Here is a 16,015-nt window from a genome sequence, read left to right on the forward strand (position 1 = left end):
GTGAAATATCTGCGTTTGCATGCCGGTTAAAACACCACGTCGACATGATGCAGCCACACATCAACGTTCACAGTCGTTCTGAGAAAAACTATTTTTATTTATTTTTTGTTGTTTTTTTTTGCACCGTACCAAAGAAGAGGGAGAGCACCGTCCGGTTGCGCGCGGAGGGCAGACCGGAAGTACCGCCGCCGGTGAGCACGCGGCTCAGCCTGCGGGGGTTCGGCAGCAGCGGCTCCTGGAGCGGCAGGTAGACCCCGTCCCAGTAGCGCGCGGGCACGAGGCGCACGAGGCTGGAGCCTGCGCGGGGACAGACGCGGTACAAGTGAGTTTAAATGCACATGGATACAAGTATTTTATTTTTTATTTTATTTTTTTAAATAACTTTACGCACCGACCGCCCCGCGCTTCGGACACCCCAGACTGTTGTACCAGCCGTCGAAGCGAGGAGCCTCCCAGCTCAGTTCACCGCGGGAGCCTGGTCAGCACGCAAGCGCGCGCGCACACAGAGAGGGAGAGTGAGAGAGAGACACACACAAATACACGCACGCACCTGAATAAGGCTCCACTTCTGACTCGTGAGCCGAGAGGCTCCGCGTCAGTCAGTCAGTCAGTCCACTCACTCACATTGACCGAGGCAGAGCAGCAGAGCGGCCGCCGCGCGCACACTCCACAGCCTTTTACGCAAATCCATTGATGCGAGAGATTCTTCTCGGCTCCTCAAAAAAAGCAAAGTGACTGACTGTGAGGGGCAAAAGGCAAAAGGCAGCAGCAGCAGCACATGTGTTCTGGAGTTCCTCCCCATGTGAGGCTCAAAAGTAGCAGAGCAAAGGTTAAAAGATATTCTCCCCATTTGACTGTTTGGGTAGATTATAAATACTAATAGAAGGCAAGGTCTTACCTGCTGTACTCTGAGGCAGAGGTGTGGTGCAGCCCATACAGTGCGGGAGCATCAAGTGGAGGCTGAGGGATGTGGTGAGGTGCTACATGTGGCACAGCGTGATTCACAAAGTTGCCCAAACGGGGGGACGGCCATCCTCGGCTGGATCACACCTCTTTTGTTCTTGTCCTCCCCCTTTTAGCAACACACATCCACCTCCTCCTCTTCCAACATCCTCCTTCTTTTCCTCCTCCTCCTCAGTCACACAAAGGGGACAGGTGGTATAAAAGAGGTGCGCGGCGTCCCCTCCACCTTCACTCTCTTCCTCGGTGCTTGCAGGGAAAACTTTCAGGTAAGTACTAACACCACCACACCCCCCACCCTCCCCCCCTCCCTCCTCCAAACTTTTCACCTGTTTTGACCTGAACCTTTTCTCCTGATTCACATTCAAATGGGGCTGTTTGCACTGCGTTTGCAGATGTGGTCACGTTGCACTCCTTTTGTGCGAGTCTTTGCTTTGATTCCAATCCGTTATCTTCCAGCGGGGAACCGGAGCTGCTCACTTTCCTCCACCTGCAGGGGGAAAAGCGAGAAGCCCGACACCCAGTAACACTGTCTCCTCTGTTTGTGCCGTTTAGTGCTGGAAGGTTGGCCGGCAAGATGACTTTCTACGATGACATTTACCCGTTCTACCCCCTACAAAGGACCCCCTTCATCTTCAGCGGCCGCCTGCTCACCATCATCCTGGTCTTCCTGGTGCTGGCCGTCAGCCTGCTGCTCATCCTGCCTGGGATACGGGGCAAAGCAGTGAGTGCAGCGTGCAGCGTGCAGCGTGCGTCCTGGTGCAAACCTTGTCCATCTAAATTTAGAAGAGATCCTAAAATTTCACTCCTGCTCTTTCCCCTCAGAGGCTTTTCTGGATGTTCAGGATAATAATCAGCTTGTTCGTCGGTGTGGTGACTGTGGGTGAGTTTGCACTTAATATTTTGATCACTGTTAGTCTGGTAAATCACAGTTGGGTTGCTACAGCTCTCCTCCCCGTCTGTCTGTCTGTCTGTCCGTCTGTCTTTCTGCAGCCCTCAACTTCACCTGCGACTGGGCCGAAGCCAAGGTCGCCACTAATGCCACCTACAAGTCCTTCAGCAACGCCGTGGTCAGCGCCGAGGTGGGCCTGCACGTCGGCCTGTATGGCATTAACGTGACGCTGAAGGGTGAGTGCAACAACAGCACGACTCCACCCTGACATCAGTGCCCTTGTTTTAACTTTGGTTTGGTTTATCTGTTTGTATGCTGTTGTTATGTGTGTGTGTGTGTGTGTGTGCGTGTGTGCGTGTGGAGAATTTTGGGTTTTCTGACTGAAGGGCTTCAGATTGGCGCGCCTGACTCATGCTTAATTTGTGTCTGCGTGCATGTGGTTTTGGTTTGTCGTATTACTGCGTCCTCTTTGACTCACGGCTGTATTTGTACGCGTTACATTTTTCTTCTGTCGTTGACAAGAACTGATAATTGAATTGAATACTTTTTTAATGATAATTTACTTTTCAAAACAACTACGCAACGTGCTTTTTTTTCAATACAGATCATTTTTGTTCCCCCTAAATAATGTTGCACAAATATTAATTAGTTCCTGTGCTGTATATCTATATTGATCCATATATGTATCCGCATATATATACATACATAAATATATACAGATACATATATGTACTGTATATGTACATGTATTTGTAAATATGTATATTATGTATATATCTGTATCTGTATATGCACATATATATGCATATATATATATATATATATATATATATATGTATATATATATATATATATATATATATATATATGTATACCTAAAGTGTGTGCTTGGGTCAGCAACCCATTCAGGATTCATGCACCTTTTAACAATGTTATTAAGGGCCGGCCTGTAATGTCTGGATCCCCCCCCAAGGCCAACCAGTGGTCCAGTTCAACGAGACCATCGACTACAACGAGATGTTCAGCTGGCACGACACCATCGAGGAGGAGTACGAGGAGGCCCTGCAGAAAGGTCTGCCCAACCCCATCCTCTACGTGGCCGAGAAGTTCACCATGAGCAGCACCTGCAGGCTCGTCTACCAGTACAGACACTCGGGACGATACGCCTCCGCCACCCTCTGGTAAACACCGTCACTGCGGTGTGATTTGTTGCCAGTTATCTTTACAGTAATCTGAAAGAAATAAAAACACAAATATCATATGAAAATAAGAGCAGGACTCATCAAATCCAAGGTCATGTCACCTTTGCGAAACATAGACGACATCTTACTGTCGCAGATCCATTTCCTGCCTCATCTCTCCCAAGCCGCTGTTCAATAACCACAGCCTGAAATGGAAGCAGGAACCGGAGTGGAAATTAATAAAACTGCTCCGTTTTACACCCCCCCCCCCCCACCTCTCCGCTCCTCTAGGACAGCGTTTTGCTGCTGGCTTCTGGCCAACATCCTCTTCTGCATGCCGGTCGTCCTGTACGCTGGCTACATGACGCTGGCCACCGCCGCCTTCATCTTCTGCTCGGCGGCGTCCTTCTCCATCACCATGAACGTGCCGCGGTGTGTCTTCTCCGTGGGGAACGGCTCATTTGAGGCCCACTACAGCCACTCCTTCTGGCTGGCCCTGGCCACAGGTGGAGACGAGCAGCAAACACAACAAACAGAGCTGCACCAAATCATGCATTTAAAAAAAAAAAAAAATCTATTATGAATGTAAAAAATGTTTTTCAGGCGTGCTGTGCACCCTCGTTGGACTCTCGGTGGTGACACTGTACTTTCTGATGCCCGAGAGGATAAAAGAGGCATTCAGCGTCGGCGTGGACAGCTACGAGGATGAGGGTGCTTTACACGAGGAAGGATACCTCAACTCAGTCTTCCTGGACGGAGTGACGATATCACCCCTGACGCTGAAGCCAGCAGCTACGGTGAGTTGAGTGTTACACTTAGTTTGGGGCCGCGAAACAATTTTTAGCCGCAGGGCCCAAAATAGTTAGCGGCGTCCCAGCACTAGAAAAGCTAACTGATGCACATTTATAACAGTGTCATATCAAACCATTGCTTCTCACTGAGGTGACAGTAGCAGAAGGAAACGGTCTTTCAGAAGGCTGAAACCTTGAGCAGATCCCAACACTGGAAAACTGAACAATGCACCTTTCTTCTTGCAAAACATATGTTTTTTTTTTTTTTTCTATGTTTGGATTGGGAAAAGAAGAGTCCTGAAGCTGTTGTTCAAACCTTGGCCTCTCTTTAAATGGATTTTTTTTTTCTTTTGTGTTTCAGACTCATCTATGAGGATGTTCCAGTTTTCCCCACCATGGAGCGTTTTTCTTTTAGCCAATACTTGAAGATGTTGTTGCCAAATATGCTACAGATCGTCTGACTGCGTAGACTTTTCGAGTGTTCTGTGTTTTTACGTGCTTTTACTGTAAATAGGTGTATTTGTAACTGTCGTTGTAATGCTGCAGTAGTTGTGTGCACAATAAATAACGTATGGGATCCATACACTGTGTTACCACTCCGATCAAACTGAACTGAATTCATTACAAATTCATTTGACTTTTTTTTTCCCCTGAGATTTCAACTGGTAAAACTCACTTGTCCGTCTTTCTGGTCTCAAGCCGTTTCAATCTGTCAACGGATTCCATTCGGCAGTCAGCTCGGTTTCAGTGGCGATGAGGCAATTGTTGCTCGCCGCCCTGAAGATGACGGAGGATTAACAGGACAATAACTCAGCAAAACACTGCTGAGAATATTGGCTAACCAGGGAGTCGCCTGCCGAAAGGAGGCGACTCCAAGCTGTAGCTACCTGGCGTAGCAGGCAGAAAGGAACGTGGCCAATTTCAAATGTGGGCGTGACAAAAAGGTTATTTTCCAACCTGGAAGATGTCTAGATAAACACTTTCTGGAGGCTTTTTTTTTTTTTTTTAAATGGATGTGTGAAATAAATCTAAAGGATTTAGGTTAAACATTCACGCTGGCTACCAAACTATATGGATTACACTACAGAAGCTTTTAGAAATTCTACGTAGGTTTAGGATTGAATTTCATATATTAAAAAAAGAAAGACAAAGAACCGAGAAGGGTTTTTTTTTTGTGGTGAGATTATATTCTTTGCGTGTCGCAACATTACATTCATTCAGTAATGTCTATTTGGGTACATTCTTGCCCTGTAGCCTTTGGCAGAGGGTCACCCACACTGTTTGTCTGTGAAAGGCAGATGTGTCTTTGGCCTTCAGCAACACCGTAACACACGCGGCCGAGCGGCGGTGCAGCGTGACATCGTACCGTTAAAACACTCGACTGTCATCGGCTGCAGCGCCGCCTTGACAATCAGTCAGTGCTCCGCTGCGGTTGTTGTTAATGTTGTTGTTGTTGTTGTTGTTGTTGTTCTCTTTATGATAACATGCATATACACTGGAGGGGGGAAACATGGCCTGTCCAAACCGAGTCCTTGAGTAGTCCAAAGTATTTACATTAGAAGTTACATCTTGAACTCCGCACACGTTATAAAAAAATGACTTAAATAAAAAATAAATGTACTCATTTTTTTTCTTTTTGTCTCTCCGTAGGAAAATAATCGTGACCTTAAAGCTACTTCTCCTCGACGCCGGGCAAACGTGTGTACAGTACTACAGAGTGTTCACATTGTAAGGCCATCATGACAAAGTAAGACAGAGATAAAAACCTGAACACAAGAACCGGATGTTCTTTACAGCATTGCAACGAGAGGCAGCAAAAAATAAATAAATAACTAAATAGATAAATAAATGATAGAAAAATAAATTATCCGCGTCGCAGCCCTCCCTCCCCACCACCACCACCCCACCCTTCCACTCCTCCGCTCGTCGTTCGGCCGGCAGCCTGCCCAGTGACGGCTCTCTAGATGTAGATGGGCGTCTCTTGCCCGGTCAGCAGCCTGAACATCACGGCAGGCATCGTCTTCATGTTGATCTGGCAGAAGAACAGAGACGATCGGCGTCAGCAGGAGCAGAGAGCAGCTTTTAATTATTCATCAGCGCTGTCTATTTTATGTTGGACGATGTTTATTCTTTAATATATATATATATATATATATATATATATATATATATATATATATATATATATATATATCTGTGAAATTTATTTTTTTGTTATTTCTACATAGATATTTGTATATTTTTACAGCACATGTCGTTTTGATTGTTTATTTTTTATGATTGTGATACGGTGTTGCAAAGTAATCTATTACTAAGTAATCCACTACTGTAATTAAACTACTTTTTAAGAAACAGAGTAATGTAACGTGATTACTGTGGCAAAACTGGTAATTATATCAAGATCAAGTAACTACAACAACAACAAGTAACAAGTAATGTGACCTCGATGAAGGTCCGCGCCGTGCTGTGACCGTGAAAAGTTGCCAGACTGTACACAATTAATCCAAGAGTCTGACACAACTTTGTCAAAACTATATAATATTACATATGCAGCAGAGGCAGGAAGTCGGTCTGCAGCTGAGGTCGATTCTGTGCTCTGCTGGGAGCGACGGGCCAAATTAAGTGCAGTGTACTATATGTGCACTAACTATAAAGTTGCAGCAAATTGGCTTAGCGTTGCATAAATGGGGGATTTATAGTCAAACAGCAAAATTGGATTTGAGCAGTGGGGACAAATAGTGCGAGAATCAGCACCACGTATTGTGCAGGTACAACAGCAGCTGAATCTCCGTGAAGGAGCTGGTGTGGATTTATTTTGCGTCCTTTTGTAAAAAGCTTGACGAGTCACTTCCTCTTGTAGTAGTAGTAGCATCTTTTATTGCCATTGGAGGACCATGCACACAATGACATTGGGATTGGGATTGTCCCCTTATTGCCAAGCTGACCTCCGGATTGGTGTGGCTACTCATGTTCGCTGCAAACTGCCAGAAAACTTGACAAACAGTGGTTTAAAAAAAAAAAAAGACGATTTTTAAGCCAAAACAACAAAGTTTTGGAAATTCTCCTTTTCCGATGTCACAAAGGGCACCGATACCTCCAGGTTAGTGACCACATGACTGCCTTGTTCTTTAATCACCTTCCAAACATGTGGAAAGTCCTACAGAGTATCAGCCTCAGCAGCTGAAAGTCCTGTGAGTCGGCTGCACTGGATTTAAGGAAAGAAAAAAAAAAAAAGAAACTGCAACAGACCTCCAGCTGATCTCGCTCGAGGCTCTTCAGCCGGGTTTAAGGGTGTGGTTGACCGGTCACTGAAGGACTGGCCTCTTACCTCGCCCACTGAGACGGAGAGAGTCTGGACGATCTTCTCGTGAGCCATGGCAACGACACTCTGGCCGTTTATCTCGATGATCCTGTGTCCGACACGCACGCCGCCTCGCTCGGCGATGCCGCCTCGCATCAAGCTGCAAATCTGAGGTCAGAAATGGCAAAAACATTGATTTTTTTTTGTTGCAAAGTTGCCGCCTGTAATCAGCATGCTTTTGTTTGAGACTGATTGGCTGTTACCCACAATGCCATTCTGCACGCTGAAGCCCAGCTGGAACTTGAGGTCGGGTCTCTTGATGAGGACGGTGGTGACCGGGGGGCAGCTCACGATGCTCAGTTTCACCTTCACCTGGTTCTTCAGACCCTGGAACGAGATCCAGATTAAACTGGTGGCACACGTGCGCTGCAAAGCCATCTAAATTTAGCGTGCAGGTGAAGCACCGCACGCTCTACTTTCCAGTGAAAAATGAGGTGGTCAAACAGAATGAGTGCAATGTAACTTTACCGGTCGCCTTTTGATCTCAGCGTCTGTGTGTTTGAGATATTATTGGATCTCTGTTTTCTTCTTATTGTCTTATTTTGTCGTGTTGTTCTGGGTCCATTGTGCTCTGTTGTATTGGCCTATTGAACTGGATTCTATTGGGCCAGCAGATCTTCTGAGAAGCTGCAGCTGATCAGCTGATCACCTCATGCACACCTGCTACCAATCAGCCACACGGTGAATCTGATGGAGCAACGTGTGCAACAAGAAGTCAGCTCACGTCTCCAGGTTAGATTTAGATGACATAAATATTGCCAATTCGGCTTTACAGCACACTGCACAAGAAAACTGTGTGTTATTTCTGAAACTTGATACGTTTCTTTGCAGATTGTTTTTACATTTAGTTTTTAATTTTTGTTTCTGTATTGTTCACCTATATTCTTAAACCTTGATTTGAGAGAAGTGCTAAGTTATGAAGTCAGATGGTCACTCATTTCTGAGTGAGCTTTCTGGCATTCTTAAGGAGGGGATGTTAAAAGTAGAAAAAACGGAAGACATTCTCTCTCCGTGTACTTGACGACCTGCCATAAAGTAAGTCAGCTGACACAAACGCACCAGAAGGAGTCATTATGCAGCTGTATAGAATAGACTTTTTTTTGTACCTTTATGATGCCCTGACAGGTGGCGAGCGGCAGCCCCACCAAGCTGGTGTCGTTGATGGACATGATCTGGTCGCCCACGCTGAGTTTCCCAGATCGAGCCGCCGGGCCGCTGTTGAGCATGCTGGCCAGGATGACGGTGGGCAGGATGGAGCCCCAGCCGGACTCCACGATCACCACACCCAGGCTCTCGCCCTTCTGCTTCTCCACGTACAGCTGGAGAAGCACAGAGAAAACAACAACTTTTTCTTTTGAACTGGAAGCGCGGCGGCGCAGCGGTCAGCGCTGCCGCCTCACAGCAAGAAGGTTGTGGGTTCGATTCCGAGCCTAGGACCTTTCTGTGTGGAGTTTGCATGTTCTCCCCGTTTCTGAGTGGGTTCTCTCCGGCAGTGTTTGCGAGCAATCTCTTACTAAGTAATCCACTAGTGTCATTAAACTACTTTTGTTTTTTTTAGTAATGGAGTAATGTAACGGGATTACTGTGGCAAAAATGGTAATTATATCATAATTACTTTATCAAGTAACAATGCCATTACTTTTATGAAATATTTTGCAAGCTAAAAATATGTTATTATGCACAAAATGTCTGAAATTTAGAAAAACAACCAAAAACAGTGATGTCGCAGATTGGTGATGCAGTGTCATTGCATTGGACGACGCACCAAAACAAGCATGGCGGCGGCAAACGAAAGAACAGCAATTGCATTTGTAGCTGGAAACACAAACATTATGTTGAGTTCATCTCAACTGAGTCAAAGAATATTGAGGTTCGTTGTACGTTACGTGCAGGAAACAAGACATTCTCATTTTTTATTACTTTTTTAAACAATTAGTAATTGATTACTTTTTAAAGGAATAATCAGTACTCAGTCGTTGGACTACTTTTATGGAGTAATCCCAACAACACTGCTCTCCGGGTTCTCCAGCTTCCTCCCACAGTCTGAAAACATGCATGTGAGGTGAATTGAAAACTTGAAATTTTCCATAGAGGTGTGTACGTGAGTGCGACTGCTTGTATGTCTTGGTTTGTCTCTATGTGGCCCTGTGATGAACTGGCCACACTTGTCCAGGGTGTCACCCTGCCTTCACTCTATGACAGCTGGGAGAGGCTCCAGCAGACCACCAGGACTCTGAGCTCAGGAATAAGCGGATATTGAAAATGGATGGATGGAAGGTGTGTGTTTTTTTCCGGTCACCACCACCACCAAAAAAAAGACGTGTCACACCTCTTTGCAGTTGTCTGAGTTTGAGAAATGGACGAGGTCATCGTGGTACATTTCCTGGGAGTTGATGATGTCACTGTACTGCTTCTGGCTCAGGTCGGTGGGGTTGATGCCGTTGGCGCGCAGGAACTCCCTGTAGGCCACGCTGAAGGCCTGGCCAATGGACTGTGCGATGAGCTGCGCCTGTCGGGGGAAGGGCAGCGTTTTGGGGGGGGGGGGGGGGGAAACTACTCAGCACAAAAAGGATTGTCCACGACGGCATGGTGTGAGGAAAATCACAGCTGTTTTTAATGAACACACAGCAGAAGATTTTTTTTGTGAATGACAACAACAATCTGAACAACTTCTGAATGTAAAACTTACATCCTCCGACTCGAACACGTAGCAGATCATTCTGTACTGGCTGGGCCCCTCACCGGGGGAGTCGGGGGACTCTGGGAAATCCTCCGACGAGGCCTGAGACATGCGCTGGCGAGCCATCAGGACCACGATGCTGCCGATGTCAGCGATGTAGGAGATGGTACGCAAGGCACTGTCCATCATCGTGTCCTGCGTTGCGGAGCAAAAACAATTACACTCATCACCCACCGCTGATGTCACCGCTAATCCGGCCAATTTGGGCCTCACGGCGGTGACCTCACACCGTAGGCGGGCGGGGGTGAGGGGAGGAAACTCTGACACTGACCTGTGTGTCAGCGTTCAGCACCTTCACAGCTTTGGTGGAGATGAAGAGGTCGACCTCGGTCATCATCTGGGCGTCTTCGTCCTGGCTCTTCAAAACAGCACAGTGGTTTTGTTTGTTTTTTTTGTTTTTTGTTTTTAGAGCAGAAACTGTTGTTTTGTGATGCGATGAAGATGAACGAGAACAACAGCTCCACCTTGTGGTGAGAGACAGACACAAACTGCATAGTAAGGGGTCAGCTGTGTTTCAACAGGAGTGAGAGAGTGCAAACGCTGAAGATATGACCTACGAGATAAATGCGCTTGTGTCAGTATGTGTCATTATCTCATTTATGCTGCAGACGGGTGAGAACTGCTCATAATGTTGTTGTGGATGTAAATAATGTGCAATTGAAGTCCATAAATAAGCATTTTCTTTAAAATGTATAGTGAGTTTTATATTAAAAAAAAAAAAATTGACTTTTGAAGTTTACTCTTCACTTTACTTGGATTTTTTTTTTATGGTAGCAGTAATTTTTATACATAAAAGATTATAAATATACTGAGTCCTTAGCTTACCATAAATACTTCAGCCACACACACACACACACACACACACACACACACACACACACACACACACACACACACACACACCGCAAGATCTCCTTCATCGACCAAGATGCAAATTGACCTCCACACGAGGAGTTGCGAAGCTCTGCCAGCGACAAAGTGCTTCGCTGTGATATCAAAAGTCCCGAATTTGGACACTTAAACTGCAAACGTGGCCAAGATTTTTGGACTCAGCAGTTGGCGCGTCGACGACTTGAGAAGGAAACTCATCCGCTGGCATGAATCCCAGATTGAGTTCAACACCAGATACTGAAGAGCGTCTTCCCGACACAACTCCTCCCAAAATCCCCCTCAAACATGTCGCAATATTAGCGGGACTCAGAAACATCACTGAGATGCTGATGGGGCAGCAACAGGAGACGCCGTGGGGCCCGATTACCTTGATGCGGCCGATGGCTTCGTGCGCCTGGGACATGCGGACGGACTTGGAGGGGTTTTTATCAGACAGGACCTGAGTGCAGCCAAGGTAGTTAGCAGCAAAGATGATCCCGTCGATCAGGTCTTCAGGCTCACAAGGACCTGGAACTGTTTGGAGAAAGGGGTCACGTTGTGAGATCACATGTGTGTCAAAAATTGTCCAAAAGAAATAATAATTCAACCATTTAATGTGAGCTGATTACCGTCCTCAAAGCTGGGGAAGGCAGCGGCCTCCTGCGTCTTCTTAAAAAAATGGTGTTAGAAACAGAGGAGACTGATCAGACAAATGACTCACGACAAACTATGAGAGATGGAGAAGGAGGAAACAGGATTTTATAGGTTAAACACGGCTGAATTGCAGGAAGAATATGGACCTGCAGTGTGTCAGTCTGGTTTGCGGGGATGTGGTCGGGTCTCGGAGGTTGAGGCCTGTCAGGAAGCTGCAGCTCAGCGTCAGGTTCCGCAGCAGCGCTGGGCTTCATGTCCTCCTGCTGCGTACAAAAACTTTTTTTTATTGGATTCCTGTGCATGTGGACACGATGGTTCAGCATGTAATGATTCGCTAACAAGTGTCCCTGTGATAAAACCAGGCACGACAGAGGGAAGAACTCGAACTGAAGTCGTTCCCTTGTTGGCAGAGGTGATGGGGGAAAAAACGGCTTCAGGTAGAGGACCTGCTTCAAGAGTTGGACTAACTAGAATCAGCTGGCATGATAAAGGGATGCTTAGTGTTCAATGCAGGGCAGCTTGCCTGGGTTTGCTACACTGAAGAGGAAACTGATTGGATACCAGACTGCGAAGAGTTTTGCTCAGAATGTGTTCTTTTTACACCCCCCCCTCCCCCCCAACAACCCTGAGTGCAGGAGGAAGTGGGTCTGGAAGATGGATGGATGGATGGATGGTGTTCTCTTCACCTGGCTCTCCTGTGGTGGCCTCTCCTCCAGCCTTGGCCTATCCTCCGGAGACTCCCTCTGTGGCTCCGCCCTCTCAGGAGGAGACTGCCGGGGTTTGACAGGCCGGGGGTCGTCACAGTCCAGGCCGGCGTTGGCGGTGGCCGCCGAGGGGGCGGGTCTTGGAACACAGGGAGGAGGAGGAGCCTCTCTGGGAGGCCGGGCCTTCCGGTTGTTGACAGGCGCCTGAGCGTGGGCGTGACGGTGCGGCGGAGGAGGCTGCTGCTGCTGCTGTTGTTGCTGCTGCTGCTGTGGCTGTTGCTGCTGTTGCTGCTGCTGCTGCTGTGGCTGTTGCTGCTGCTGCTGCTGCTGCTGCTGTGGTGGCTGCTGCTGCTGCTGATGCTGCTGCCTGCCAGGGCCGGACCTCATCTTGGTCCTCGCTGCCGCCTTCTTGCCCTCCCTCGACGGTGCCTTTGGCCGCTGTTCAAAGCCGTTGCCCGGGCACCCTTTGATCCCGGAGACCCCGCGCGCCGCATCCTCCCCGGCCGCCCTCCTCCCTCGCCCCTTGCCCTGCCTCTCCTTCTCCTTTGAAGCCGTGGGGTGGGAGGACTCGGGCTTCTTACTGCTTGCTGGGACACCGTGGTGCCTCGCGACGGCAGCGTCGCCCACCCTCTCCCTCTCCCCGCCACCCTTTCTAATCTGCTTGTTGTCGTTGCTCTGATAAAGGACCCGCTGCCTTGGAGCACCGCTCTCCACCTCCTCCAGGTCCTCGATGAACTTGGCCCCATCCAGCACCTCCTCTATCTCTTCGCCGTCGCTGAAGAAGAACCTGTTCTCCTGGCCCTTATCCAGCGCTTCCAGGCCAGCAGCAGGGCCACAGGGCGGCCTGGAGCAGTGGCTGCCCCTGTGGGGTCTGGGATCCGGCTGGGAGCCTTCGCCCACCTCGGAGCTGTGCCGAGGTCTGAGAGCCGCCTGGTTCTCACCCGCATCATCGCCATCGGTGCGCTTCGCGTAGCCGCCCTCCTCGGGACGGTACTGTTTGTAGTACCGGCCCTCCACCACGCCCTCCCGGTTCAGGTGCAGCACCTCGTCGTAGTCCTGCTCCACGTCCGAGCCCACGTTGTCGTACTCGGAGCAGGCGTCCTCCATGTCCTCCACTTGGCTGGCCTCGCTGCCGGTGCAGTAGCGGTTGGCAGCAGCCCGGGAGGTCAGCTGGGCATTCTCGCCATCATTTAGAGGAGACGGCGTCGCCACACCTGCAGCCACAGCGGGACTCGGTGGAGGGTCCAGGGCCAGAGTTTTGGAGATCGATCCTGGCCTCTTTCCATGAGCCATAACTGGCCTTTCAGGACCACAACTCTCAACCCTGCAGACATCGAGACATAAACAACATTGAAATAAATAAATAAATAATCAGATGTATTTGTACTTTCATATAATTTTTTTTCTATTCATGTTTTTGTTCTATTCTTTTGATGAACTGCATTCTTTGAATCTATCCAATTAGTGTATTTATTATTCCATGTATAACTGTAACAGGCAATGGCCCTTGATCTTTCCACAGGTACACAAATTGATTAAATACCAGGGAGAAGTTACAGCAGCTGTGTTGGAAGGAGGTTAATAGAATATGACAAATCTCCCAAGCCCTTCAAACACACATCACTGCTGATTCCGTTTCGTATTACTACAAACATTTGGACTATAATTGTACAATAATTAAATCAAACTTCAGTGCCACTTTAATCACACACGTGACATCAAGTCCGGTTTTGCTTCAAGGATGCAAGGACAGCTTCCCAGTCCATGAATGTTCTTCTTTTTTTCTTTTTTTAATCTGTTTTAATCCCCCGATTTGAAGAGAAAACTCTTTCAACCCGACACACGTGAAAATGTTCTCACACAGAATCTTGAGAACCTTTCCAATGACAATAAACTCACAGATGCAAACTCATCCTTAAAGCGTTTATCTGATGTGGATGGTGTAGCCACGGGATTTATGATCCATGTCCTATAGGTCCTGGAAGGAAACCATTTGTGAGCCGGTATACATCATCCCACTGACATGTGAATCGCACCGCAACACCACAACAGCCTATCTTAGGTGACAAGTCACAAATAAGACAGCTCAGTAATAATAAAATCACATCTGATGGAAAATCAGATGTGCTTTTCAAGCACAAGATGTTCTCTGTCTTTCTCTTGAAATTGTTTCAATTCTTATCAGTTTGTGTTTAATGCTTTGAATTAAGAATGCACAGGACTGAGGGGGACTGGCTGGTGGACTCATGGAGCAAAATGACAGTTGCCGCCCTTCAATTATTTAACGGCAGCACAGACCCATGGTACCAACAAACAGCTTTCATAGACAGAATTCTCCAGGTCGAAACAAACAAACGTTTTGCTGTCACACATCTAATCTGGACGAGTTACACATCTGAAATAAGGAAAGGCTGCTATGAGTCTGTTGCAAAGGTGAATTAATTAATTCATTTTTGTTTTTGTTTTTGTTTTTTTTTTGTTTGTTTTTTTTTAAATATATGACAGCATTCGCATTTGACAAAGTGGTCTGGTGGTCCCCGGGGACAGGAACCATTTAGTCCTCGAGGCTAAAACAGCTTGATTGCGCTGTTTTTTGGTCTCGTGCTTTTGGGTGTGATTTGGGTCACTAAACACGCAGATAATCCGACTGTGATGATCAGATGATGGTTCCGGGATTATGGCATTAATCCCGCTCGTTTTTCCCACAACATGAAACGCGGGGCCTAATCGTGACCTCTCCATGGTGCTGAAATGCCAATTAAAAACAATAGAGCTCGTTATGGGCGTGTTGGCTTTTTCCAAATGAGATTTGCACGCATTCTGCGCTGCTGCCCTTGGCGTGTTATGTCGGTGCGATTTTTTTTTTAATTTTTCCCCACATCCGCCGAACTAGTGCGGCAGCTGCAGGAGGGGATGTTGTGGTCGCTTCGGTTTCCTTCCCCCCGGAAAGTGGACGCCGCATTCGCAGTATCGATACGATAATCTGATATGTTGTGACCGTCATGGAGCTGCCTGCTTGCCGTCACGCACACACAGACAGACACACATAAACACACACACACACACACACACACACACACACACACACACACACACACACACACACACACACACACACACACACACACACACACACACATATGCACACACACATGATGATGGATTCAACATCTTAGAAAACAATATCCCGCAATTCACATCGACCTTGATTGGAAGCACGGACTGCACCGTGCTGGCATCCACTTAATGGGCTGATGTTGTACCAGACGAGCGCCGGCAGCATTGTTGTCGGATGCCTTACAGGCCCCTGATACATCTCAATAAGATTCGTTTTCCCCCTCCGACACGTTTATAATCAGATGATTCCGAGCGAAACTCACCGACATCGGTCTTGCCGTCCGTCCTACTGCTAAAACAAGAACGCCCCGTGCGCTGATCACATCAGATCAGGTCGCTCTCCGGAATGGTGATTTTTGAATAAAAGCCGCACAGCAGCCCAGGAACCTGTGTAGAATAATACGCTCCCCATCGTGCGCCCATTGCCCACTGGTGCTGCTCACTGCCCTGCTGGTCAACACGTAAACGTATTATTTCAGTAACGAAGCCAGATCATTTGAGAAAAATAAAACAAAAATAAATGAAATACTGCGTCTTCAGTATAATTACAGTATCGTGTAGTATTCGTGAGAAATAATAATTCGTTTGTGGATTGCAATATTCAATAATTAACATCACGTGAAAAATATTCTTAGGGGAAATAAAGCCCATGTTGTGGTACACAAACACACTCATTTAATGTTTTTATTTGATACTCAAATAAAGAATTTCTCTGGACGATGGCAAATCGATGCTATTGAAGTCG

The 16,015-nt window shown here is 47.2% G+C and overlaps 2 protein-coding genes across 3 annotated transcripts; one reads left to right on the forward strand and one right to left on the reverse strand.

Annotated features, from left to right (window-relative positions):
• The first annotated feature begins 1,516 nt into the window (after window positions 1-1,516).
• On the forward strand, window positions 1,517-4,300 carry duox2 (dual oxidase 2). The gene is made up of 7 exons (XM_076027149.1): window positions 1,517-1,684; window positions 1,786-1,843; window positions 1,954-2,088; window positions 2,826-3,033; window positions 3,325-3,539; window positions 3,637-3,830; window positions 4,186-4,300. The coding sequence occupies exons 1-7, from the start codon at window positions 1,538-1,540 to the stop codon at window positions 4,195-4,197; spliced, it is 969 nt and encodes a 322-aa protein (XP_075883264.1). The 5' UTR covers window positions 1,517-1,537; the 3' UTR covers window positions 4,198-4,300.
• A 705-nt stretch (window positions 4,301-5,005) lies between these two features.
• Window positions 5,006-15,719, reverse strand: apba2a (amyloid beta (A4) precursor protein-binding, family A, member 2a). Of its 2 annotated transcripts, none has more exons than XM_076027329.1 (12): window positions 15,534-15,719; window positions 12,136-13,477; window positions 11,596-11,712; window positions 11,425-11,464; window positions 11,184-11,329; window positions 10,197-10,283; window positions 9,875-10,060; window positions 9,515-9,694; window positions 8,292-8,504; window positions 7,393-7,512; window positions 7,153-7,293; window positions 5,006-5,856 (listed from the first exon to the last, which is right to left on the reverse strand). In XM_076027329.1, the coding sequence occupies exons 2-12, from the start codon at window positions 13,444-13,446 to the stop codon at window positions 5,785-5,787; spliced, it is 2,613 nt and encodes an 870-aa protein (XP_075883444.1). In that variant the 5' UTR covers window positions 13,447-13,477; window positions 15,534-15,719; the 3' UTR covers window positions 5,006-5,784. The 2 variants fall into 2 exon arrangements, with proteins under 2 accessions (XP_075883444.1, XP_075883445.1); XM_076027330.1 differs by having other exon boundaries at window positions 11,425-11,461; window positions 15,534-15,718.
• Between the last annotated feature and the right edge of the window lie 296 nt (window positions 15,720-16,015).

This window comes from Nelusetta ayraudi, unplaced genomic scaffold (genome assembly GCF_046127955.1).
Source record: "Nelusetta ayraudi isolate G7.1 ecotype Tasmania unplaced genomic scaffold, CSIRO-AGI_Nayr_v1 ptg000020l, whole genome shotgun sequence".
NCBI lineage: Eukaryota > Metazoa > Chordata > Actinopteri > Tetraodontiformes > Monacanthidae > Nelusetta > Nelusetta ayraudi.

Excerpts from the sequence above, each read along its gene's own strand:
- duox2 (XM_076027149.1), top strand. The coding sequence starts at position 1,538 with ATGACTTTCTACGATGACATTTACCCGTTCTACCCCCTACAAAGGACC. Across the intron at positions 2,089-2,825 it reads CATTAACGTGACGCTGAAGG|GCCAACCAGTGGTCCAGTTC; the intron begins GTGAGTGCAACA and ends TCCCCCCCCAAG. Across the intron at positions 3,034-3,324 it reads TACGCCTCCGCCACCCTCTG|GACAGCGTTTTGCTGCTGGC; the intron begins GTAAACACCGTC and ends CCGCTCCTCTAG.
- apba2a (XM_076027329.1), bottom strand. The coding sequence starts at position 13,446 with ATGGCTCATGGAAAGAGGCCAGGATCGATCTCCAAAACTCTGGCCCTG. Across the intron at positions 11,713-12,135 it reads GGCCACCACAGGAGAGCCAG|CAGGAGGACATGAAGCCCAG; the intron begins GTGAAGAGAACA and ends TTTTGTACGCAG. Across the intron at positions 10,061-10,196 it reads TGCTGAACGCTGACACACAG|GACACGATGATGGACAGTGC; the intron begins GTCAGTGTCAGA and ends TCCGCAACGCAG.